Source organism: Neopsephotus bourkii, unplaced genomic scaffold (genome assembly GCF_033783945.1).
Source record: "Neopsephotus bourkii isolate Nb327-2 ecotype Australia unplaced genomic scaffold, CSIRO-AGI_Nbou_v1 NB_1036, whole genome shotgun sequence".
Classification (NCBI taxonomy): Eukaryota; Metazoa; Chordata; class Aves; order Psittaciformes; family Psittacidae; genus Neopsephotus; species Neopsephotus bourkii.
In genome coordinates this window covers 3914238-3940391 of record NW_026901525.1, presented here as the reverse complement: position 1 = coordinate 3940391, position 26154 = coordinate 3914238, and the positions used below count along the sequence as shown (strand labels likewise).

Sequence of the window (26154 nt, the reverse complement as noted above, 5' to 3'; positions counted from 1 at the left end):
GTTTCTGCGTGCTACCTAAACAGTCTCCTACCACAGCTGAGAGCCTGGGAGTTATCTTCATCATCACTGTAATCATTTCATGCCATTATTACAATATATTATCCAGCAGCAACAGCAGCGATTTCCTTGTGCTGAAACCAAACATAAGCAAACAGAATTCCCAGACCCCGGTAACTGAATCACCTGCCTTCATTTCCAGTATCACAAACATCCACTTTCAGCACATCCCCTGCTACCTTTCTAACCTGACACCCGAGTTTCCACAAGGCTCCCCAGAAGACAAGGCACAGCCTTGAATCTGCTGAATGCCCTGGGAGCCCTTGAAAAGTGCCACTACTCCAGGCAGCAGCAGTAGGGGATGATGGGGACATTGCCTCCAAGGATACCCCTAGGAGAGCTGAAGGGATTTGGAGCAGTATCATCAATAGACCCGTACAAATGAGCCACGTGTGGCTCATTCAGCCTTCAGCATTAAGCACCCCGTTGTGGTTCAACAGAGAGTTTTATCCCCATCCACAGGAGCACAGGTGGAGGCTGAGCACAGCTTCTCTGCCCAAACCACAGCAGCGGAGCATGGGAAGGGATCCTTGTTGCAGGACTGCGAGTGTTGCAGTGTCTGTCCTGGTGCCAGTTTAAGTGTTGTTATTACACTGTGTGTAAGGTATCACATGTGGTGAATCTATAAATTCCCTTAAGCACAGCTCCTGCAAGGAGAGAGGTGGGTTTGCCTGTTGTCACGTCTCCATGCATGCGTATGAGTCCTGTGCCTTCTGCCTGGCGCCGCTCTCAGGTACAGCAGCAGCACCTGAAACACTCCTGGATGAGACTGATCCCCGAGCTCTGACGGCAGAGTTACTGCAGCCCAGTACTGCAAGGGCAGAAACCCAGCAGCTGTGTGTTGACAGCACCCTGTGAACAAATGTAACTTGCAACCTCTAGGCATAATTGGTGCAATTCCCAGTTTCCTGCGTAATCGGAGCTGGTTTGGCTGCTCTGCCAATTGCCATTTGCTCAGGATGAAGTGAAATGACTGCTTCAAGGCTTGTGCTACTCACTGTACCTGCCTGACATTCCTAACCCTGGCTACGTGCCGGGCTCTTCCCAACAGCCTTGCTAAACGGGCCCAACCTTGCCATGCACATAACTCCCTTCCTCATTCCAGAGACTTTCACCAGTCACACACCCACTGGGCACCACTGTAGCCCTGAAACCAGCCTCTGCTCAAGCTCTGCCCATGGAATCTGGAGCATGTTTTTGCCTGAAATCACACTCGTATCACCCAAGCCCATCAAAGCTCTCCCAGCTCTGCCCCCACCCTCACTCTGCTATGGTTTTGAGCAGCATCAGAAATATTATTGATCCCAAAGTGCAGGTAAATTAAGAAATAACCTTGTTTTAATGACTGTTTAGCATCCGGGGAGCGTGATACAGAGTGCAGAAGAAGTGCTATTGTTGATTCTTATCAAGTCATTTAAGCAACAGCCAGGCAGGAATGAGGAATATAACCAAGAGAAAAACCTTCAGAGGTTTGTTCATGCTTTCCCATTCCTCTATAACAAGCTGAATGATTGATTTGGGTGCTTGTTACTTTCAGGAATAAAATCCTCTCTGCAAGTCAGAAAGCTCAGCCTAACAATCTGTTACGTTCTCTGAGATGCATTTTACAGGGATGAGAGTGAGACTGGAAACAAATGGTCCTTCATACCTCCGTTTGGGATAACGTCAGCTGCTATGCAAGTGGATTCAAGAGTATTTCTTGATTTGAAAGGCCGCAGGACCGAGTTCCTCTTGACTAGCCAAGAATAAATGAAGAGCAGCAAGAAAACTGCAACGCCTATCTTTGACAGGATGCCGAGTTCTCCAAAAACCCGACTTGCATCCAATGGATATATCTGATACATGGAATTACAGCAGCCAAGAGGGCAGTGAATGCTGAGAGAAGTTGTCCATGGTCTTCCAATGACTCTCATGGCAAACAGAGTATTTCTGTGGTCTTCACATGCCTAACAGAGGTCACAGAATCTCAGCCTGGTTTGGGTTGGAAGGGACCTTAAAGCTCACCCAGCTCCAACCCCTGCCATGGGCAAGGTGTTGAGTGGCTGATACAGAGTGAGAAAATGAGGAATGATTAAAATGAGGTCTGGGAAAACCTTCACGGGCTTTAGGCAAAGAGATGGAATGCGGGATCATTTCAGCAAGTCATTACCAACCACTCCCCTGGCAGCAATTTGCACATTTGGACCAATCAGCTGTGAAATGTTCTGTGACACTGCAATTACAAACACTTCTGCAATAATCACTCCATACTTATCTACAGGTTAGAGTTCCTGACCTGAGCACCCGTGCTCATCTTCTGCGAAGAAACGCACAGCAAAACAGTCCTCAGAGAAACAGGCTTGGGGAAGACAAGCAAACATTACGAGAAGTGAAAATGGAAGAGGGAGATGATTCACCAGGAAAAACGAGAGAGAGGAGGAATTCAAAACCACCGGAACTCTTCCCAACTCCACCGGGTGGGAAGAGCACAAGAGCTTTGCTGAAGCAGCTTTTGGAGACCTGTTTGCTTTTCTATGTTTTGTACTAGATAGGGAAAAAAGGGCAGCTTTCAAGTTCAGATGCAGCTGGATGCTGGCGGCCCTGGCCCCAACCCATTCACCACTCCAGATATTCCTTCCCAAAGTCACCGTGACTTTTCCCTGCTTCTGCTCCAGCACCTGCCCTTGCAAGCACCCTCGAGGCATCTGACACTTGGACAAGCAGCACTGGCTCACGTCTCCACTCACAAGAGGCAAACCTCAGCCCAACAGCGCAAGCAGCTGCGCTTCCAGGAGCGGTCAGCAACTGAGCACAGTCAAAGGCACGACTGCGCCCCGAAATACGGAGCAAATTACCTGCAGGAACTCCAAGCTCACCTGTGCCAGGAAGCTGAGGCAGCAGCAACCTTCACATTCCCACTCCTATGCACAACTCACACTCTGCGCTGCTCTCATGCTCTCCTGGCTATTTGCACAACTGGCAGGGCCGTACCACGAAACTCCGTGCCTGCAGCACTGAGCTGCACTGCTCAGAGCAGGATTGCCAAGAGATGGATTTCCTGAAGTACTCAAACGTGCAGCACCCCGACGTCTCCATCGGCTTTTAGACTTTGGATTTCCATAAAGCCACGCAGTATTTGACTTGAATGACTCACAGAAGCTACATCAGAATCACTTTCTTCAAGTGAAATGGATCTGAACGATGCACAATTACCACAGCTACATTTGAATGATACACAAATGGATTTCTCACTGACCCTTCAGAGAAGGAACAGACACTTGACTGGAGGAAGAGCAAACAGAAGCCACCAGCATCAGGTTAATGAGAATAAACAGTCTCGTGAGAGATGGTCGAGGCTCGCTTGTGGCATTTGTGACATTTTCTAGCGGCTACTGTAAAAGATCCTGACTTACCCTGTGCTACAAAGGGATCCACTTCCCTTTTATTTCCTGTGTTAGCTGCACTATAACATAAAGCACTGGGTCACCAAACAATACTGACAACACAGCAATTCCACAGTCTAAAACCTGGCAGCATCAGAGATTTCACCTCTTCCTTTGGCACGGCTGCACTGGCCCTGCGCTGCTCCAAAGTCCTTTCTTCATAATTAAAATTGGGGAAAAAAACCCAAACCAAACCAAACTACCAAAAATCAACCCCAACCAACCTCACCCCCATTAAAAAAATGTATTTAGATGGGACAAAGTGATACAGGAAGACCTGGAAGGAAAATGGGACTACCTACAATGCTTCCTCTACTGAAGAAATCGCCATAGGACAGCAAATCTGCAAACTAAAGGGTATAAATTGAGGGGAACCAATTCTCAGCCTTGAAGCAGCATGTGGCACTGCTTACACGAATGCACAATGGGTGTCAAATGCTCAGGGTGTCGCTCAAGGAGAAGGGATTTACACTTTGCAGTGTTAAAAATGACCTCACAAGAAGGCCAGCACAGGAGAGGGATCCAAACAGCTCTGTTTCTGCCTGATCTGCATTCGCTCTTGTATCCAAACTTCCATCCTGTTCACTCAGCCCCCTGGACAGCCTCAGCCTCTCCCTATGGGACCCAACAAAGACAGCTCAAGAGAAGCAAAGCAAAGAGGGAAGAGCCTCTCTGTCAGCTGAAGGCTGAGAGAATGTGACAAGGGAAGAACACACCAAGAACAGTCACACCAGAAATGACAAGCAGCACATAAACCATCCAAACACATCACTCACATCTTGTCAGGCAAAACACTGCCATGTGGGTTTCGCACAGGGACAAAGGACATGCTACTTACACATAAAGCACCGTTTTCTGATCTCCGACTTGTCCTCCATCACCCACTGTCAGAGTGTCATATCCTCTTTCTAGTTCAAATTCTTCAAAGGTGAGTTTGATAACCTGGCAAAGATGCAGCATGTTAATATGAATCAAGTGCCGAGGCAGGCAGCAGATCCCCTTGTCTGGTTTATTTATCTGTTTGTCTATCGAGGAGCAATTTATAAGAGCATTAATATCTTCAGGACATCACAAAGGTGACCAGCCTCCCTTTTTATAGCACTGTAGCAATTCTTCCCAGACAGAGTGAAATTACCTCTCAGATTTTTCTGCTTTATCTATTGATTTTCTAGATGACTTTATTGATAAAGATATGCGTGCTGGGATTTCAGCAAGCTTTTTTCCAGCAGGCACTGCTACCCTTCCCTTCACAAACCTGAGGTTACGGTCATGGATTTGAATGTGCATCCAGGCAGCATGGCTGGTTACATATGGTGCAAGCACAGAGCTTCTTTTCCTCTATGTGGCTCAGAAAGTTCCCCTGGTTCAGTCAGACCAAGAAAGGCTTTACATGAATTACTTCTGGGGTAGCTCAAGGACGTGGTCCCAAGCTGTCTGCAAACACAATCATCATCACATCTGTCCACAGCTGTTTGGTTCCTGCGTTTTCTCTCCTGCTCTATCCAAACCTTCCAGCCCACTTGATTTATGCAGCCTCTATTTTATCGCTTAGGAGCAGAGGTCCCATGGAAGCCAAGAGGTCTGTGCTCAAGTCTCTGAGCTGCTGCTGAAATCCCTGATTCTCAAGTAACTGAAAATTACAATGGGATTTAGGGGACAAAGGTCCTTGATCCAGCCCCAGACAGAGAGAACAAACAGAAAAGGGAGAGAGCTTTATTTACAGAAGTTCTTTACACCCACAGCACTGGAAGAACCCAACAGGAACTTTGTTTCTTGGAGCTTTTTGAGTGACTGGGTCCAGCAAAGCACATGAAGGTACCCACACCTTTGTACACATGCCTGTAAATGCGTTACATTTCCTAACTTTTAAATTACGAACTTCAGTTTCACACTGCTTTTTTGCTATTTCAGACAACACAGAAGTTATCAGAAGTAACTAGAAAGTAAGTAAGAACTTACACCAGTGCCAACGAGCACAGATACATGATGCCACCTACACTACTTACATGGGAGTGAGGCCCAGAAAATCCAATCTTTGTCTTGTAATTTACTGCCTATTATAAAAGCAGCATCTCCTAAAAATACTCGAGCATGTGTGCAAGGGGGATAAAAGTTCCAGAGTTAGAACCAAAAGCAGCTATTAACTGCGTTAGGTAAAATGTGAGCCTGCCTTTTCAGTGTTCTTTAGAGACTCTGTAGGAAGCTGACAACGTTTGTCTGTCAAGAGCCACTCAACTTCAATCCCTTAAGAACAAAAAGGTAAGTCAGATGTTGGTGTATGTACTGACTGCACTGCCACGTGCAAGTGTCTTCTACAGATAAATCACAGGGTGGTTTGGGTTGGAAAGGACCTCAAGATCATCTAAATGAAATCAGTACTTTTCAAATACACAGAAAAGCAAAGTAGGTATTTTAGCCATGAAATAGGGTGTTACCCCAAAGCCTCAGGAGCATGGAACAGGAGCCTTTGTGATACTTCCTAGAAGTCTGGAACCATTAATTTTAGTAGTAGCACCAAAATATTAACCTGTGCAGATTCTTATTAAACCATGTAATGGAGGAATAATGTAATTAATACAGAGAACACAGAGCTGTAAAGCAGCGCACATCATTAGTTAAATCAGTCAAGTAAACTGCAGTCTAAGGAGGCTGACCCTAATGAAATAACTAATTACACTTCAGTATTGTGAACACCACAACTTCGTGGCACAGGAACTGGATGCTGAATGCAATATTTATTTATCTATCCATTTTCTTATTTCCTTTTTGGTCTGAAAGCTGAAAATTATTTCATGATTCATTAAACAACAAGAGACCTGCCAGCACCACAAACACAGGGCTGCCACAAACCCCCCATTTTAAGCTGCTGAAGTGACAGGAAGCAATTAGCAAAGTCATGAAAATAGGCTGCAAGATGACACCCGATTTTAAGGCTTTGTACTGCAAAACGATGTGAAGTGCAGGTACCTTCCTAGGAAAAACCCACAATCATTCTCTCCATGGAGAACAGCACCTCTTGCAGTGATATCCAAATACTTTACAAGCACACATTACTCATTGCCACCCCCTTCTCCCTAGTTGCCAGCATCTACCTTCATTTGGGATGAATCATCCCCTGGAGGAGCCCATCTCTGCCCACCGATGACACAAGGAGCTTGGACAGAGCTTTATTTGGCCACCTAGACTCCAGGTTAGAATAACCCCAGGAGAAACACCAACCAGGAACATCCATTTCGTCAAGAAGGCCCAGAAATAGTTTTGATGCAAATTCACCAATTACCACATGCATTTCTCAGCTCCCAAGTGATTTCTTTTTCCACTGTGGTTGAAATTAATTCCCATGGCACCGGAGACCAGCAAAAAAAACCCATATACCCTGAATATCCCCTGAATGGGTTTGATGTCACCCTCTGTAGAGGAAATAATTCCAAGTTGTCAGCTGAAGAGCTCTATGCCCATAACAGTGTTTATGTAGGTTTCCGAGCAAACTTCGAGGGGATTATGTAGCTCAGTGAATCTGGCTCACAGTTCTCTTCCAAATATAGAATGGATGACTTGCAAATGAGTTCTAAATTCAGCTCAGTGGTTTCCCCATCGCTCATATTAAAAGCTTCATGTAACAGGACCTGGTCCAAAGACCACTCGAGTCAACAGAAGACTGCTACTGACTTCAGCAGGGTTCAGCTCAGGCCCATAGTGCTTTTTCAAAGTATTTTACAGGCATTTTAATTAGTGCCTCTGCAATCCTCCCTCACCCATGCTGGGGAGTGTGCAGTGGCGAGATCATCCATCCCCATTGCACACAATGGCCACGTGAGCAGGGAGGTGAATCCTCCAGTCAAGGACCACAGCCCTGGTGATGCTCAACTAACATGGACCTTGCTTTAGGTAAGCAAGACAGAGTTCCACATGTGCTTGTCAGAGGCAGCACTATCTGACTTGTTAGGTAGGAATACCAGTGATGGAGCTGGCATTAAAACACACACACCAGGAAATCCCAGTGCTGTGCTGAGGAACAGCATCTCGGCAGCTTGGAACAGTAGCTCAAGGAGACACAAGCAGGCAATGGAAGAGGTGGATGCAGCAGTGGCCTTCCCAAACTCATCAGTGCATTTCCCTGAACCCTCCCTGCTGCACAGAGATGGAGAGTTTTTCCCTACCTGTAAGTTACGCTTCCAAGAGGAAACATCCCAAACCCCTTCAGAGCCTGGTATTACTGATTAACTGTTTCTCACTTCAAAGAAGAGGAGAAGGCAGTCTCTTTACGCAAACAGCTGAGCTGACTGATCCATCCTTGCTTCAGTTGTGCTATACTTCTTCACAGTGCATGACCCTGCAGCCCACAGAGCACAAACTACGCTTTCTTGTGCTAACGAATCTCTGCTCCAAGTTGTCAACTGCTGAAATTCATGGAGCTTACCAGTCTGAAACCCCTTTAAGACTTATGAAAGCTGAGGACTTGCAGATTCTGGGGTCTTTTACCAATGGTTTGTTATTACTCAGGTTTGAAAGCTGAGGAAGGAGCTAAACACAGGAAAAGGAGAAACTTTCCCTAAGCGGGAATTCACAGACAGTGAGATTTTGGGCAACGAGGCAGTGTGCCCAGGTTGCTCAATGAGAGGAGCCACTCATCCCATCACACTGCTGACGAAGAGCAGGGAAAGCCTGTGCATGAAGCTAGCAGAAAAGCAAATGAACAGAGCTGAGGATTCAACTCAATATTCAACACGAAAGCAATGCGACAAAGGGTCAATAAGACAGTGGACATGGCCCATGAGCATCTCTTGACGACTGATTGCCATCTCCTCCTTCATCATTTGTACCGGAAAACCCAAGTGGAAGCGTGAGCCTACAGAACACCCAGGGTGCATCTACATCCAGCGCACAACTCCTGTCACACCCAGAGGTCTATTTCATATACTCCAAAGCTGGATTTTGCTGATCTCAAAAAAGTCAAAGATGCACAAAAATACAGATACATGTAATACATACACCACAGGCTAAGATGCTGATGTATTCAACAACCTGTCCATGCTCAGCCAATGTGTACCCAACGGTCTGCAGGCCACAGGCTGAAAAACACAGCTGACACTTGAGCAGTAATAGCTGCTGTTAGATGTGGTCTGTTCTCCACTTGCACATTATCCTGATGAAGGAGAACCTCCTGGGTCTGATTAACCAGTAAATCACTCTGATAAATCAGCACTGACAAATATCCTGATTCCACACTCCAGTTTCCCAGAATCTGGGTCATTACAACACTCCTATGGAGCCAAACCAAGACATCCGCTGGGTGAAGTGACCAGCTAATGACAGCCCTTTAAACACAAACTCCTTCTGAAATTGGAACATAGGAATGCTCCTCATTAAAATCATAATCCAACAGTGATCTGCCCTTATTAAAGGCTTGAACTGATGCTGGGGGGGGAAGAAAGAAGCAGAACTCCACAGGTTCTGCAGCCAGCCCATGGCAAGAGCTCCAGAGGGAAGTGAGAGCACAAGATGCCATCCCCACAGAGAGAAGGTTACAGCTATGGGCAGTTCCAATCATCTCTAGAATAGACGAGATCCTGGGATACCAACGTTGTTTGTGAAACCCCTTCCTTGGGTCAGCACCTGAAGGCTGAGCACAAAAGCAGGTTTGTAAGAGGCAAGGACCATGGCATAAGGGACCATAGAGGAGCTCAGCGCCTTGGCTCATGAACTATTGGAGATGATGTCAGCAGGAACCCAGACACTGAGAAGAATGAAACTTGTAGTCTTCTATGAGCAGAAGATGACAAAGAGCACCTCAGAAAGTACATTTTGAGCTACACAGCAAAGTAATTTTTGTCCTTGTGTTTAGTTCTTGAGAGAGGATCAGGCTGAGTTTTCAGGGCTGGAAGAAGCTGCCCACTGCCCTGCCTCAGCCAGTGGGAAACGTAAGGACTTGATCTTACAAAGGGCAAGGCAGTCAGGCCCCACTCTGCACATGATCAGTGACACCAGACTTGAATTGCACATGCAGACCAGCAGGGAGAAAAACCCCACCAGCCTCCCTGCTCCCAACCTCAGTGAGCACCAAAAGGACTTGTCTGTACCTCTACTATACTGCAGGGGTACAACAGCAGAAACAGAGACCTGAAAGGCTGAATTCAGGGGCCAGTCCTCTCTGAAGAAACACAGCTACACAACACTTCCGCTAAAGCACTAAACCAAGGACATGGAGAGGCAGCTCCAAGACCTACCTTGGCTGGATTGAGTGCAGTGATGACCCACACACAGTAGGCGTTGTTATCGTACTGCACAGGGTAGTTGGGAGAAGTTATCACACCACTGGGACCACGAAGGTACATGTCACACATCCGAGCTGTGAAGAGGACAAGAAGACAGATGTGGGAGTGAGGTCTCAGCTTTGGGATGTGTGCTGTGTTCTCTGAGGAGGAGGAGAGGAGTAGGGATGCAGACATATGGAAGCAGGAGAGAATTACAAATTGCTGCTCTGTGTTGTGCTCGTTACCCAAAAGATTCCTTTTTTCCCATGGAACAGAGGTGAAGGATTTATCTGTGATGAACAGATGAGAGGGGTGTTTCCAGGGCCTACAGCAAACAGATGGACCACCAGACCCCCACCAACCCACTCTCTAGTGCTCGGACTGGTTTTACGTTAAAGCCCTTACAGAAATACTTCCATGCCCAGCAGAGTGAACACCACAAAAGATACCCGGAAGGATCCAGTTCCTTTTAAACATCCCCAGAAAGCCATTTTCCTTTCTTCATTATAGGCCCCCCACAACACTGCACAGCAAGTATTTATTTGGCAAGGGCTGACTTTGTTTGGTTCACTCATGTCCAAGAGGGCAGCTCAACTTCATGTCTTAAAAAGGTAAAGTAGAAGCTGGCAAGTCCTTAAAAGCAGGGAAATTTCTGCCTGTTGTCTTTAGTTGCAATATTTAAGCAGAAAACACGAAGAACAGTGCCTCGGTTTTGTGACTGCCCCTGCTGTTGTGATGGATCCTCAAAACTAATTTATCTCAAAGGAGCTCCATTTGCACATGTGGCATCTGCAAGGCTTTTTTCCCCCCTCCAAATGGCAGTAAAGCATGGAAAATGATCCCCTGGCCAAGCTGTCTGCCTGCACAGGTGGTCCCAAGGGAACATGAGGAATGCTGAGAAACAGCTCAGGAAGGAGCTCAGGGCATCAATCCATGATGCTCAAACCTCTCCCCTCCTGCCCCCTTCCCATGTGATCCCATCCCAGAACCCAGAGGGATTCTGCTGTAGATGAGGAAGCTCAGAACCAGTCTCCCAACAGCGGCAAGAGGTTTGATCACTGGGTATTAGAAACTATGGCTCTCCAGGGGGTTGAAGGTTGGCTCAGCAGGACCCTGACTGCAAGTTGAGGGAAACACAACAGCCACCAAGAGAATGGAACAAACAGAAACCCAATGATTTAAAGCAGAAATGAGAACCAAATGGAAAAATTTTAAAAAGGAAAAAAACCCCAAAAGTTAGTTTAAAAAAAGAGTTGATTCACAGAATCCTACTAATACAGGCAAATCCTGCCTTATCTCCTGCAAGAGGCCACCATAAATTTCCTTTATAGTGTCACATACTTATGCCAAATATCCTCTTACACTGATTCAATTTATTTGAGGCTTGTTTCAAGAATTAGATGGGATTCCAAAGCCTTGAAAAAAACCTGTGGATGAAATTACAGAGAAAAGAACTGAAAAAATACCAATTTCTGACTTTAAGAGCTTTAGAGGGATTTAATTAAAATTATTACAAGTTGTTCATTATGAGCATTACAAATATCATAATTATGCATGTGACTTCTGAGAGAGAGGGAGGAAAACAAAATGGCCAAAGGCAAAATGGGTATTAGTGGGTTTCCTGCTGAAAGGAAACTCCATTCACTGTCAGCTCCTGGCTGGGCCACAGGATAATCGGGATGCTGCTGGTGAGGAACCACAGCGCAAGTAATCCCACATTGCTGCCTACCAGCAGCAAGTTCCAGTTAAAAGAGACTCTATCTTAGCTTTCCCAGACTTTATCTCAGGTTTTCACCTTTTCTCCCCTCTCCTCCTTATCCCATAAAAAGAAATACCTGGAATGAAGAGAACAGAAGGGGACAGAAAGCACTGCTAAGAGGATGCAGTACACAGCCACGAAGGACACAAGTATGTCTATGGTGCAGGAGCTAAGAGCTTATGAAGCTCTGCAGTTAATGGCAATTGCTTTATGAGTTCCATCATGCACACAAAACCGTGTTTTTCTTAAAACTTGAATTTCTGGAATCAGGCAAAGGTTCCCCTCTCAGGCTTGTGCTGAGCACACTGGAAATCTGAACTCGTATTACACTCTCATGCTCAGCCAGAAAGCAAGAATGACCATTAGAAAGCAATAAAGATCCCAGTGACTTCTGAGCTGGAGCACAAATGCACTCAGTGCTGTGCTGAACACAGTGGTGCAGGGCTGAATGTTCCCAACAGGCTGTGAGCACTGAGAGGGGCTCATCCAGCTCTGCCCCTTCCATGAGGCAGGGTTCCAAAACGGAGCTGGAGCATGGACCCCATGAGGGTTGAGAACCGAGTGATAACAAGTTGAGGATGGAATGGGAGATGCACGAAGGTGACGTTAAGGAGATGGATTCTCTCATTAGTTCTAACTCAATAAAACTGGTCTCCTCACCTCTGCACACTGGCCTGTGGTCACTCCACGCCACGATTATGTCGCTCACTCTCTTACAGGTGATGCTTTTGGACCCTTGCAAATCGTAGCCCTCGTTACAGGTGAACTGGATGCTGGAGCCTAACCTAGCAGGCAGAACAAAGCGGGAGGTTAGCAGCTGCCACGCTTCTGCAGCAACAGGCTTGTCACTTACTTCTTGACTATCCCAGTGATTCTCCAAGTTGTGAACAGAGAGTTCACCAGCCCTCCAGGCAACAGCAGGGATGAATGAGGGGCAAAGCTGTGCCTCGCGCATTTGCTTGCGCTGGGCGCTGTTTGCCTGAGGTGGTGATAGTCCAGGCACAGATTTGAATCTTTCAATGCAACTTCAGTGGGAATTTTATTCAGTGCGGGAGCACAGACTCAGCCCCAAGAGATGACACATTGAGCATTCTTACAGAGGGAAAATATATCTTTATCTGCTTTGTTCTTTAGTCCATCGCTCTGGATTCAGATCCTTTGCTGGTTTAAGCCAATGCTGCCTTGTTCACACTTTACTGCAGCTGAGAATTTATCCTACAGCATTTAGGGACTATTGGGACCTCTCTTTCCTCTGCCCTCACCCCTCCGATCCATTGTCTGGATTTGAGGAAAATCTGATAGACGCCAGTTAAATTGAAAGACACTTTTAGTGAACAAAACAGTCACCAACAGCAGAATGCGATTAAATATTGATTCACCATTGCTAACAGCAGGCTCATTTCTTCCTGCCTGCTTTGAATGAATGCAAGCAACTAGAAGGGATTAACAGCATTGTTTTAAACTCTGTGAGAAAACAATTACCTAGCACCACATATACTTATCGACAAGGAACTGTACCGGTGCTTTGGGAAGTCACCTCAAATTCACCAGGGGCAGGGCCATGCTGTGATTTAAGCTAATTTGAGAAGTGATTTTTTTGCTGTTTAAGACAGTTCTTTCTGCACTTAACTGGAGGAGGGAATGACAACAAACATTGATTATATGAGCCTGGCTAAATGCCCATGGTGTGAAAAGAGAAATGCTCTGAAAGAGAGCTCATTACAGATCCTCATGTGGGCCACGCTCTCACACATGTGCACGTTTCTACACACTCATTCTTCCACATCACTAGTCTCAGCAAGCTTTAGAGAGAGAACACATTCAGAGGTGTGCAGATGGGCTGTAAGCACAGACTACATAATGCCAAGGAGCACACACAACAGTTACAGACAGTGGCTTTGCAGCATGCAGAAACACACACAGAAAAGGTTCTTACCTAAAATCGTTGCCTATTCTTTTGCCTCTCTCTGGAATCCCAGGGTCTGGACACATATTATGTCCCTGGGACACACCAACCTGAGTTACTACAAAGCAAAAACAGCACATACAGAGACAGAATAGCAAAAGAAACATTCTTTCATCAACTGTCTTGGTGGATGTGGAGAGAAAATGGCAATTGGTAGCTCGAAAACCTGAACGTGTTCCATTTGGTTTCAGAAAACACACAGCTTTGGAAACAAGTGTAATTGGAATCGTTTCAGCTCAGTTTATACACCCAAGTCTTTCTAGGAAATGCCAGCTAGGGACGCAGTTTTCCCTCCGTTCCACTACAGAAGTACCTCTGAAAAGAGGGTTCATTCCCATTCTGCAAAATGACACCCATTAAACAGCCCATTTCCGAAGCCTGTGATGCAAACAGCCACCTGCAGAGGACAAGGTGACAGCTACCACCCTCCAACCCACCCAGTGAGAAAACAACTCGGTGAAAAGGCAGCTGTATGATACCAGGGCAAGAACCAAGCACAGGACAAAAGGGAGGAAGGAGAAGGGAAATGTAAGTCTGGCGTTTTAAAGCAAGTCATTTAGTCTGAATATGAGAAATTCGATGGAGCAACCTCAATGTAACTGCCAACAGACATGGAATCCATGAAGTGGTGAGCAGCACTCAATAAACACCTTCAAACCTCATCCTCCATCTCCCCATTTCCACCTTCCCCCTGTCAAAGGGCACAAACAGGAGTTCAAGCACTCATTTGGGGTGGCTCCGGGCAGGATAAGGTGAGATCTGGGAACGGACTGACTTCAATTCTGTATTCCAGTAACTGCCAAAACACACACTAATATGGAACAAAGGGGTGGCTTTGTCACGGAGCTGGAGTTGATGTGACTGAGCTTTCCGCATCACCAAGGTAAGGACACAAAGAAAACACACTTCTTGGCAATGATGCTGAAGCAACGAAGCATGAGACTTCAATGAGCGTGTTTCTGTTTCCTCTGCCTAGCACTAAAGGAAAACCCCAATTATACTCCAGAACACACTGTGTTAGCACAGTGCCCCACAGACCACTGCCAACTGGAGGATGGTTCAGTGACAGGCATGTTTCACAACAGACATTGGCTCAACAGTCTGAGATGAGCATGGCACTGAGCAGGGTGGAAGACGTGGAGGAACGTGCATGTAAATACTTGCATGGGAAGGTAAGCATGTGGAGTAGCTACAACAGACACAGGCTGCACAGCGCGAACACACCAAAAGCAAGACTTGTAATTACACCCTGTGTCTTGAGGCACTACGGCTGGAAGACACAGTGCTGCTCCTAGGAGGATGGAAGGACCACGCTTCTGCTCATGCTGGTAGAGGGTTTCACCTGAGCATCTACACCTCACTGCTGGCTTCCCACGCTGGACACGCTGCAGCTCCTCCTCGGCTCGAGGCGCTAACATCTCATCTCACACCCCTCTGTTCTGAAAGGGCCTTTGTCTCTCCTGGCCTCCCCTTCCACCCCACCGCAACAGAGCCAGCCCCTGCCCTGAGCACAGCAGACGGGGTCAGGGCTGTCCCTGCTGCTGCTGCCCAGGGCTCGGTGTTCAGCACCATGCGCTGGTGCTTCTCCACCTGTCAGAGGCCACAAGAGTTAACAGAGATGCAGTCTGATGGGAAACCAGGCTCCCGAGAGGTTGCTCTCCCTCTGTTGCATATTCATAACCTCACACTACTCTCAGTCACGAGTCAGCAAGAGGCAGGAGCATAAAGCAGTACACAGCATCTTTTGATAGCTGTGTTTTGTAGGTACAAAGCTTTGCTGCCACCTTTCCCAGTTTGCAAGGATTCCAAATGTACGAGTCAGGAGGAAGTGAGCCCCTGCCCAGAGAAGGGATTCACCTCCAGTGTTTCAGCAGCAGTGCCCCAGTAACTGAAGCAGCCATGATAAAGTCCTGCTCCAGGAAAGCGTTATCTCCAGCAGGTCTGAGATGCAAAGTGATTTGGTAATCCTTCTGCAAAATGAAATCACCAGCTCCCAAGAGCCCTTCTGCTAGAGCCTGCAATGATATAACTGCTTCTGAGGAATGAAAGGTCAGATGAGCAAAGCCCACAGAGGACAGAGTCTTCCTTAGGGGTTCTTAAATCACTGCCTACCTACGCAAGCATGATGACTGTGCAGGCAGATATCTCCAAACAAAGTAAAGTTAACACACAGAGTGTACAAACAAGGGTTGTATGTCACAGGTCCATGAGGCATTGAAGGAAAAGTGCTAGATTTCTCATCTTGTATACCTTTTCCAGAGCAAAGCCACACTGAATGAGATACGCCTGTAAGGTACATGTGCACGGATACAGCTCCTATAGATACATCTGCATTCAAACACTTGGATGCTCCTTCTCACAGAGCAGATTACCCCATTCACTTTCCACACCAGAATCTTTCTCCCATGGCCAAAAGACTATGCAGACAGCATCAGTCATGCCCATGTTAGTTACTCTGCACTGATACCACATCCACTTATGTCCCATACCGGATGACAGTGAACCTCCAAGCCTCTGGTTCAAGCTTTGGGAGGAAGCAAGGCTACAGATGACCACCCAACCCCACAGACAGGCTGTCAGTTGCCAACTGCATGTTCAAAGACTAAAACCAGTTCTCCTCTCATTAGCTAGCATTATATTAATATCAATATATCACATGTAGATAAACCAGAGAACAGCTAAGATAAAACAGAGTAAGGGGGAAAGGAAAGATACCTCCATTACCTAGTTGGGATAGTTGGGACATTTTATTTGTACAGGAAAAAGAAAAGGAGGAGATGGATTAGATGGTCACTTGTTTGTTCTTCTATCTCTTGTTTTAAACACACACACACACAAATATAACTAAACCAAAGGTTATAAAAGGTATTTGTTATGCTGAGAACTTGCTGTCAGTACTGTGTTCATCTTCCTGAAGGTTTGACTGATCTATGCCTGGGCTGGAGCACTCCAAAATGAATTCTTCAAGGTTACTAGGAAAAACAATAGCTCTTAAAAACTGTGATGAACTGCTCAATTTCTCCATTATAGGCTCAAGGAGTCTCTCCCCCAAGCCATAGAACTACTTTTCCACCCCTTCATTCTCCTCCTGAGTTTTTCAACAACCTCTCTCTCATCATGCATTCCCTAACAGCCAGTTATGATTGCAGCGTTTGGCACAGTGATTTACTCCATCTGTTAGAAGAACTGAGAACCTTCTTTAGTTGTCTGCATCTCCCCATATTAATAAAGAAGGTTCACTTACAGAGTCCCAAGGGATGATTTTTTTATTGAATTTAGGACTGTAAAATATCAAATAGAAACCAAAGCAGCATCTGAAAAAGGTTTTACAAAGACTCCACATTTCTCAGCATGAGAAATACAGCAAAAGGCAGTGAGCTTTTCTGCTGGCATGGGGAGAGGGAGGGAACGCTGTGGCAGTAGTTAGCTGTTTTAACTGGTCATCATTATGATCATGCTGAGGATGGCGGTTACTCCATGCAAACATCAGGTCAAGTTAATGGGTTACAAAATGCAGCCCTAAAAGCAGCAGAGGTGACCTACTGACAGACAGCATGCTCACCCCAAGGATGGGCTTGCTGCCCTTCCCATCCAGGAAAGTCAAGCTGCTCCCATTGACAAGTGTCAAACATTTCCAGGCCTCAGTGATACTGATGCAGATGTTAAATACTCACATGTCCAGTGATAAGCAAGAATGAAAAGGGGACAGACTTGGGCTGTGAGGCCCTAATGCTAGAGAAGGCTATGCCCTGCTGGAAATGCAGCTGGAATGCTTTCACCTGGGGAATTCTGAGCCCATATTTCACATCTTGCTGCGATCTCCGCACAGAAGTGAGCACCTTCAAAAACATTCACAGCCCTGCAGATATCACAGACCATTTGCAAAGACTGTGTGCACAACACTGCCCTACTCAGACCACACACAGCTCCTCTCAAAGCTGCGCTCAGAACCCCAGCCTGGCTCTTCCATGGCTCAGTACTCACTGCTGCAGTGCTGAGTACCTGGAACCTACCATACACTTTGCTGAGAACTACGAGTGGTCAACACCACCAAACTGACTTTGTATTTGTACATTTAAAATAGATGTTGATAAATCTGAATACACACAGATCTCATCCTGCTTCGTACAATCCCTTCCAGTAACACCCAGCAGCACATCTTCGGGTACGCCTCCTTCAAAGGTCAGAAAAGCAACAGTGATGCTGTTTGGTAAAGCAAAGCACCGCGTTTTTCCCACTGTGTGACCTGGAATATGCACATTTACACAAGAAAGAAGTGATCTGCTAAAGGCAACCTAAAATTAAAACTCTCTCTCCTATCTTGTTCTCCAGAGCTGTATTATTCTTCCCCTAAAAATGATTAAATCAAGATGTCCAAATCATGTTAGGGATCGTGAACAGTGCAAGGCACTTGATTCGGTCTCAAATAAAACATTTGCAACCCAACACAATCAGTACCCCCCAAAGTCTGTATTTTTATGTATTTTCTGAAATAGTACAACAGCTGATATGTGGCTATCCGTTGCCTCCATTCAGACACATAAAACACACAGGCTTCAATCTGGCCAGGTCCATCCGGGCAAACAGAAGTCCTTTGAAAGACCTGCAGGGGAATGAGCTGCCTTATTGTGGCCATGGATTCTTCAAGGGAGAAGAGCACTGGAAAACGCTGCTGGTAAGAACGTCCTTGGAAACAGAGCATGGCTCAGCTGTAGCCATTACCAAGAGACACAGAAATTCCTGTTTTTCTGGCATTTGAGCCAGATGAAACAGAGCAACACCAGTGACCTTCACAGGTCTTTAACCAGCCTCTCCCACCTGTGTAATTATCTCTGGTGCGCACACACATTCCTAAGCTCATGAAAGTTGAAGAGGAGAAGGGGCCCGGCTCACCATGCAAACCTAAAGAGCAAGGGGAAAGAAGAGAGAACATTTGGGGCTCCATTTTCTGGAAAGGAACCATTTCCTGGAGCCACCTTCTCTGGAATCAGCATTTCTGAAGCTGGAAATTGACTGTGGCAGAGGTGTGACAGCAGAAGGCTGTGCAAGATAGAGGTTAATCCGGGTTTACAACCCAGCCCTTGCTGAGAGCAGTGCACATGGAAGGAGCTGAAGGCAAGCGGCTGTGGCAAGCACCAGGAATTTGGGCCACAGCACTATCACCATCTCTATTATTACAGCTTAACAGCTTTCAGCTAAGCTGCCTTCCTATGCTCTGTTTTGCCTTATCAACTATGACAAGATTAGCACTACCCAAGATGCTGAATTGACAGCTTTGAAGACTGGAGCCTGCTCTCCATTGGGTGAGGATAAACTGGGCACAGACAACACAGACTTCCTACAGTTTTATCCTCAGAAGCAGAGCACGACACACCAAAAAGGGAATCTCAGTCTGTCTCTTCCTTGGCCTTCAGCACCTTTCTCTAGCACCCCTTGCAGGGACAGTCATTAAGAATGTTCATTAGCAACAGTAAAACCAAGACAGGGACCCAGCTGAGCATTCCCAAGAAGGGCAACCAGGAATCCGCTGTTCTCAACACCAGAATACTTGTATACAGTAAACCAATGACTCCACACCAGGCTAGCATTTCTCACTCGGTGAAGACTCCATTCCCCACATTATCCAGTATCCCCAACAGCGCATACCCCAGTCCAAACGCATCCTTTGTCTCCCATGCCCACACAGAGCTAAGTCCTGTTTTCCAACAGAATCTCATTCTCAGTGAACTGCAGTGTTTATCACAATGAGCTGCTTCTTGGCAAGAACACATCACTAACCAGAGCATCCTGCAAACAGGGCTTTTCCTTAAAAACAGAATTCATTCCCTCTGAACGCGCCTTGCCTGTGTTCTGTGCTGGAGATTTGGGGCAATTTACATCCTGATCTTCAGCCTCCTCATTGGGCTCACTCATGAAAACCCAGCGCCCACGAGCACTCTCATGTGGGCCTGCAAGGGAGCTGCTTTGATTTCCACCAGCCGGTTCAGCCACGGTGCTTAACTGACTTTTGCATCCAAAATTCAAACGAATGAGATGTCCAAACAGTACCTCTTGGTGGGTGTAATGAACCGTGCACACAACGAGCCACCAGATCCTCACCTCTAAAAACTGATTTAAAATCATTCTGCTCCTCTCTGAATTCGTATAAAACAAAAACTTGAGTTAATTCAGACCCCTCCTGTTCAACCTTAGAATCCCTCAACAGCCCAGGGGCCTGTCCGCAGTCACACACACCATAAAACTCCAAGTCTTGCTTCTGATCTGAAAAGAACCTGAAGTAAAGATGAATGGACCTAATGGATTCACCTCCTGCAAGAGGAACAAGCAGCAGTGACCAAGTGGCATTCTGTGCACGCCTCCAACACACCAACCACTAAACACACTGGAAGTAAGTGACAGAGACCATAACAACTGGTATCAGGAGCTCTTGCACAGCAGTGGTTTGATTTTTCTGCAGGGACATAAAATGCAAAGACAAAAAGAGAGAGACTGCCACTACCTCTAGATTTTCCAACAGGTCTTTTCTGGTGTGGTTCCTTATCCCTACTTCTCATTTCACAACAGTAACGATAATTCACTTTGCAATATTGTTTGGTTTGACACTGTCCACTCTAAAAGACAACAGAAGTCATGGACCCCAGCCTGTCCTTGAGCAGGAAGCATACAGTATATATTAAATGCACACACACCAGTCCCCTCCATTCCCACTTCAAGGAGTTAGTATATGCTTGCGAATAGAGCACTGGGAGGAAGTGATGCAGGAATGCAGAGGGAAGAGAGGGAAAGCATTAAAACTTGTAAGAGTGACAAAGTTTTAGAGATTACTGGAAAGTAAATGAAATGTTCAAGGAGATCAGTACCCAAGAGACAGCGTAAGGAGGAGCCAAAAAACTTACACACTGATGTCTTCTGGTTGTTGTCCTTGCTGGGCATCAGCTTCACCCCTCTGGACTTCAGTTCCATTTGCTTTTTGACTACAGAGATTTAAAATAAAGACAAGGAAAAGAATTAGCTGAGCTTTAGGAATGACTTAAAAAGAAGCAACAGCTATATATGCTGCAGGACATCCTGCATCCATCCCTCACAGCTTCACTGATCACAACCCCTCAGAACCACTGGGGTTTCCTTTGCATTCAGCATGTTAGGTCTGGACTAGTGTCTTTGGGGATCTGAGCCAAGCTGACCTAATCTGAGGAATACAAACGGGACACAACGCCCCTCATCCCCAGGTCACAATGCCGTTTTGCTCAACACACTAAACCCAGCAAACACAAAAGAGAACTTCCACAAAACCTCAGGGATGCTGGGAATGAAACACTGAGTTAGTTTTACCCAGTTCTACTGATGCAGTTATTCCATGAACACATTGTGTTGTGAAGCCATTTTCTGCTTCTGTGGGAATACAGCCCTCAAATGAACACCCATAGCCTAAAGACTGCAGACATGATCTGCATGAACAGTACACTCGGAAAGGCAGTAAGATAGCAGGAAAAAGAAGAGCCATATTAAAACCATATTACTGGCAAAGGATAAATTTACAGAGCCGCTATTAGTAGCCACAGGCGCATCAATGATAAAATCCTCACTGTAGCTCTAGCAGAGGTCCTGTTGTGACCATCCCCTTTAAACATCATCCAGAAGATGAGAAAACACAAGGGTAGCAACGAGATTTCCATCCATCCATCACCAGGGGAGTCCTGTCCTTCTTCCCAACACGGAAATTCCCCACATAACCAAGCAGCTATTTGTCTTTATTATCTGGACCAGGCTGTTACCGAGGCTCTCTCAACACAAGAGGGTTCTGCACAAACCCCACACTGTCAAAGCCATCTGGATACCAGCAGAGACAGACAGTGGCTTCCTGCAGCACGCACACGGGTATTTTTTACTAACACACAGGATTTGTACTGGCACATTTGAAGTTAATGTGGTTAAAAAACAACTTCCTAGCAGAAAGCATGATGTCCAAACCACTTTATAGGATCCTTTTTCTGATGAGCCAGTCCTTATCTATGGAGGAAAACAGCCTGTCTTCCACTTCAAACTGTTCTTTTCTTGTTCTTTATCTTGTCATACTTTCATCCCTAAATTAGCACATTTCTAAGACAAAGTTGTCAAGAAAAATTACTGATATAACTAACAAGGGGGTTTTAATCATGCTTTTCTTGCCTTTAAGGAAAAAAATCTGTTTATAACATCTGTTTGCAGGAACTTCAGACAGGGAGATGTCAAGCATCATTCCTTGAAGCTTACCTAAAGTAGTGCTTTCTGGAGCTAGATGCTAGCTTGGAGCTTTTTGTTCATCGTTTGGTTACAGCTTTCTGCTTTCTCTTTAAGTAAAGCAGTTACAGCTCCACACTGAGAGCTGGATCAGGACTGTGGGGTGCAGGGGTCTCCCCAGAGCAGAGGGGGAGAATCCCCTCCCTTGACCTGCTGCTCACGCTCTGGGGATGCAGCCCAGGGCACGGAGGGCTCTGGGCTGCAAGTGATCTCTGCTGGGTCCTGGGGAGCTTCTCCTCACTCAACAAAATGCTAGAGATTGGGATTGGGAAGAGTTTACAGGGTGCTTCCTACAGACACTCCACAGCACTCGACCCATCATCAGGATACAGCGCTGAAGAGGTCCTGTTCTCCATAACGCTGCAGTTAAAGATTCCCTGGCACGTTCCAAACAAGCACAAGGATAACCTCGCAGGCACAGCCAGTACACCCTCCCAGTAATAAAATACAGAGCAGCCCAAGTACCTCAGGCTAAAGTTGAGCTCTTGCAGGATGCACAATGGCTCGTGACTGCAGGCTCTAATTCCCTGCGCTGTGAGGTCCTCGGGGGCACAATCGGTGAGAGAGAAGCTTTATAAAAATAATCTCCATTTTTTATATCCTCCGCAAGTTCCCATCCCAAATTCCATTACCCAATTAGCAGTGATTGTTTCCCCAAGCCACACACAGAGAAGTGCTGGGCTGCTGATTTCTGCATGATTAAGTAACCCTGCGCATTAAAGGACAAGGAAAGCTTTCCTATCACGTGCCTATGCCCTGCCCCAGGTATCCATGCTGACCCCATGGATAGGGCAATGTATCCCTGGGAGGGTCAGCTCCTGTCCTGGGAGCATCCCTGCATCCCTGGGAGGGTCACCTGCAGTGATTTCAGAGGGCTGCTCATCATCACGCAGTCCAGCAGAAGGCAATGGGCACAGAGTTCACAGCTTCAGGACATCTGGACTGCACACTCACATAAGGACATACTCATAACAAAGTCCATACTCCTTCCTGCCTTCCGGAACCCTGCTAGCAGACAGAGCCCCACTCTGAGCTCATGACTAATGGAAAGCCCAGCTCCAAAACACCCAACAGTAATGAAAACAAGCAGCAGAAACCACACATTCATTACTAAGGATCAATCCTAAAATACAGAGACTAAACTGCATTACCCATGAAGTATATACTCCCCTAATTGCATTGTGTCTCTTTGAACAATAATTGATAAAGAGAGATCACTATAGACTCCTCTCTTAATCCCTCATTTTGTTTTCAACATGGAGACGTAATGATGAAAGCCAAGCTTTACAAATGACTCAATTTAGATTAGAACAAGTCAGAATACAACATCACCTGCTTTTTAAAATAATAAATAAGAACAATTCTCCTCTTCCGTGCCCTCAAATTTCTGCTTTATGAAAATCTATTTTGTTTATAAATCAGAATGTGGAACATGACTACAAAGGCCTGTGTCAGGATAATTGGATGAACAGAAATTCCTCTGTTTTCTGGAGGGTTTTTGCTGCTCACAAGTATCTGATAGATCTAATGGAATACTCAGCGTCCTGTCACGTTTGAAAGATGACATTACAAAGCCTTCCCAGCGAGCAGGCAGTCTGCGGTGTTTCTCTTAAACCGCTTCATGTTGCTCAAAATGAGGATTTAAGGAGGCATTTATTTATTTTTAATTTGGAAAACAGCATTTCAGCAAAAATCCATTCCAAGAACCTCTGTTCCCCTTGCTGGGGATCACTATTAAATACAGATTTGCCTGAATCCCTTTTCCTCCTCCTTGGGGTGATTTAGTACCTTAGGATCAGAGCCTGGTTTGTGTTGGAAGAGACCTCAAAGCTGAACCAGCTCCAACCCCTGCCACAGGCAGGGACCCCTTCCACTGGAGCAGCTTGCTCCAAGCCCCTGTGTCCAACCTGGCCTTGAGCACTGCCAGGGATGGGGCAGCCACAGCTTCCCTGGGCACCCTGTGCCAGCGCCTCAGCACCCTCACAGGGAAGAGCTTCTGCCTAAGAGCTCAGCTCAGTCTCCCCTCGGGCAGGTTCAAGCCATTCACCTTGCCCTGTCCCTACAGGCCCTTGTATCATGTAGGGCACTATGACAGGTTGCTTATAGGGATTCTTACTCAAGATGAAGGTGAAGAGAAACACCCTTGAAGGCATCCACTTTGAAGCTCCTCATTTATGCCTTCCACCAGCTACCTTAAGCAATGGCTTTTTAGGAATCAGAGCCTACAACAGGCACCAGATTTTTCCCATCTCTGCCTCTCTCAGGATTGCCCAAGAGACCCAACATGTTGCACAGCATAAGCCATAACCCCTTTGCAGCCTAAGCTGTGATTCAAGATGGATATTGACAGATCTGTTAAAAATGAAGCATATATATTTATAGATGCATATATATCCTTAAAAGCCATTTAAGCAGTGGGGTCCGTGCCACAGGTAGTTCATCAGAGCGCTCCTCAGGGCGACAGGCCTGTGGGTATTCTGCACTGTGCTATGGGTGGCACTCACCCTCATTCATCTTCCCACCAGAGTGTGGAAGACAGAAGGGGAAGGGAATGGGGTGGGGAGATCAATAACAGATGTAATTATGTGTTGGTAAATCAGCTAAAAAGCAATTTGGGATCCAACTTGTGTCATAAAATATGTGGAGAGAGGGACTACAGCAGCCAGAGCATTATTTAGATCTGTTTAGCATCGCTTTAAATTCAGCAACATTTTCATTGCCTCATTTACAGCCCCTCATCACTATGTGACGGGGGGATGACAGGGGACACCCGGCTGTGCTGTCACCTGGTCCCAGCGAGGCACTTCGACCTTGTTTTCTTACCACATGCAGGTTTGCTCACCAGCTTTGGGGAAAGGAGGCAGAAGGAGTGGGAGGAAGGAAAAGAGATCGATGCACTGATTTCTCCACAGTCCATTTTATTTGCTTTTACAGGGCATGGGGAAAAAAGTATCTGCAGGAATGCAGGATTATTTTAACTCTCCCTGGAAGGGCACAAATTGACTGTATTGAGCAAAGAAAACCTGTATACAGGCTGATTATATCTAACCTTGCTTTTATATTCACAAAGAGATTTCCAAATTAGGGGAAGGATTAGGAAGAGCTGAAATAGAACTTACATTCTGCTAAAGCCAAGATTCAACATTAAGCAAGCTGGAAAGGAAACTATTTTCTTATAGATTACCAGCAAAGCCAGATACTGTCGCAGAGGTCATAAGATGTTGATTTATGTACATACATGTCTTTGGAAAACAGACAGATTCATCCTAAGCCTCTCTTTTTTCTCTTGGACAATGCTGGGGCTTGCTTCAGCACTACTGCTAGAACACATTTTAGCTGCTCTGCTTCCTATGGTATTACACATCCTCTTTTGGATGTATTCATCTCCATTAAAATACTTATGTTCAAGCAAGGTCACGCTCCTATGAGAAGGACGTCACGTTTTGAAGTGGCATTGGCATCTCTAATGTTCTACAGGCACAGCATCCCTGACTGCAAATATCCTGCCTTTATACCTGGTTTGCTTCTTGTTTTAAGTATTGAAATCTTCCCTAACGTAAAGAACCTGACAAACTCCACAAAAACCAGCACGTGTGTGAAGATCTCAGCTTCAGATTCCCTTCGCCAGCGAGGCAGAGGTTATTCAGTGCCATTTCAAGAGCACGCTTTCAAGCATATCTTTTCAACGCTCAAAACACAGCAGCCCCGCTCATTACCAACAAAACAGTTTCCAGGGAGTGTGCTAGATTAGAACCCTCTGACATTTACCTAATCAGAGGAAATTATAACAGTAATCTTTACTGTTCTATTTCAGAAAAAAGCATGATTCAGACAGGTGTTTTAATAGAAAGCAGCAATCATGACAGCAAAGGAAAATGTCACATCAAAAGCCATCGGCTGCACAGAGCCATTTGTTACACAGCAAAACCAACGGGGTTTTCCTTAGAATTTCAAGTGGTTTCTATGCTAAAGGAAAGCAAGGGAAGTTAAATAGCAATAGTGATTCATAAAGTAAAGCCCACATTGGGGCCATGACAACACTGCTAAGTCTAAACAAGCAGGGAATGAACACACAGGGCAGGTTTGGAGATTTAGCAAAGGAAACTCCTCTCTCTTCCACTTTATTCCTTTAACATCCCGGTCTATAGCTATGGCACTTCCCATCAAACTCCTATTTCTTCCTTCTCAGGAAAGGTGAACGGCACTGACACAAACCCCTGGAGGGTGGATAAGGAACTGGATGTCATTTCTGCTCCTTCCCTGCTTCATTTTCCCTCTCCCTGATCCTGTCTGAAGCAACGCTGCACCCACAAAGTCCTTCTGAGCCCTCAGAAAGGATGGTGTCAGTTGTTGAAGGAATCCACTAACCCCCTGCTTCAGTGACCACTTGATCCCAGACAGGCTGCACCAATGTGC

The 26154-nt window shown here is 46.0% G+C and overlaps 1 protein-coding gene across 2 annotated transcripts in view; it reads right to left on the bottom strand.

The window, feature by feature from the left end:
• CSMD2 (CUB and Sushi multiple domains 2) overlaps positions 1 to 26154 on the bottom strand; it is a 285979-nt gene that overhangs the window by 119738 nt on the left and 140087 nt on the right. Inside the window, exons 8-12 of one of the 2 annotated variants that reach the window (XM_061360820.1) lie at positions 20355 to 20432; positions 13429 to 13516; positions 12153 to 12277; positions 9707 to 9828; positions 4318 to 4421 (exon numbers count right to left, since the gene is read on the bottom strand). In XM_061360820.1, coding sequence (XP_061216804.1) covers positions 4318 to 4421; positions 9707 to 9828; positions 12153 to 12277; positions 13429 to 13516; positions 20355 to 20432 — 517 coding nt within the window. The remainder of the gene's footprint in view (positions 1 to 4317; positions 4422 to 9706; positions 9829 to 12152; positions 12278 to 13428; positions 13517 to 20354; positions 20433 to 26154) is intronic. The other variant, XM_061360821.1, reaches the window with a different exon arrangement.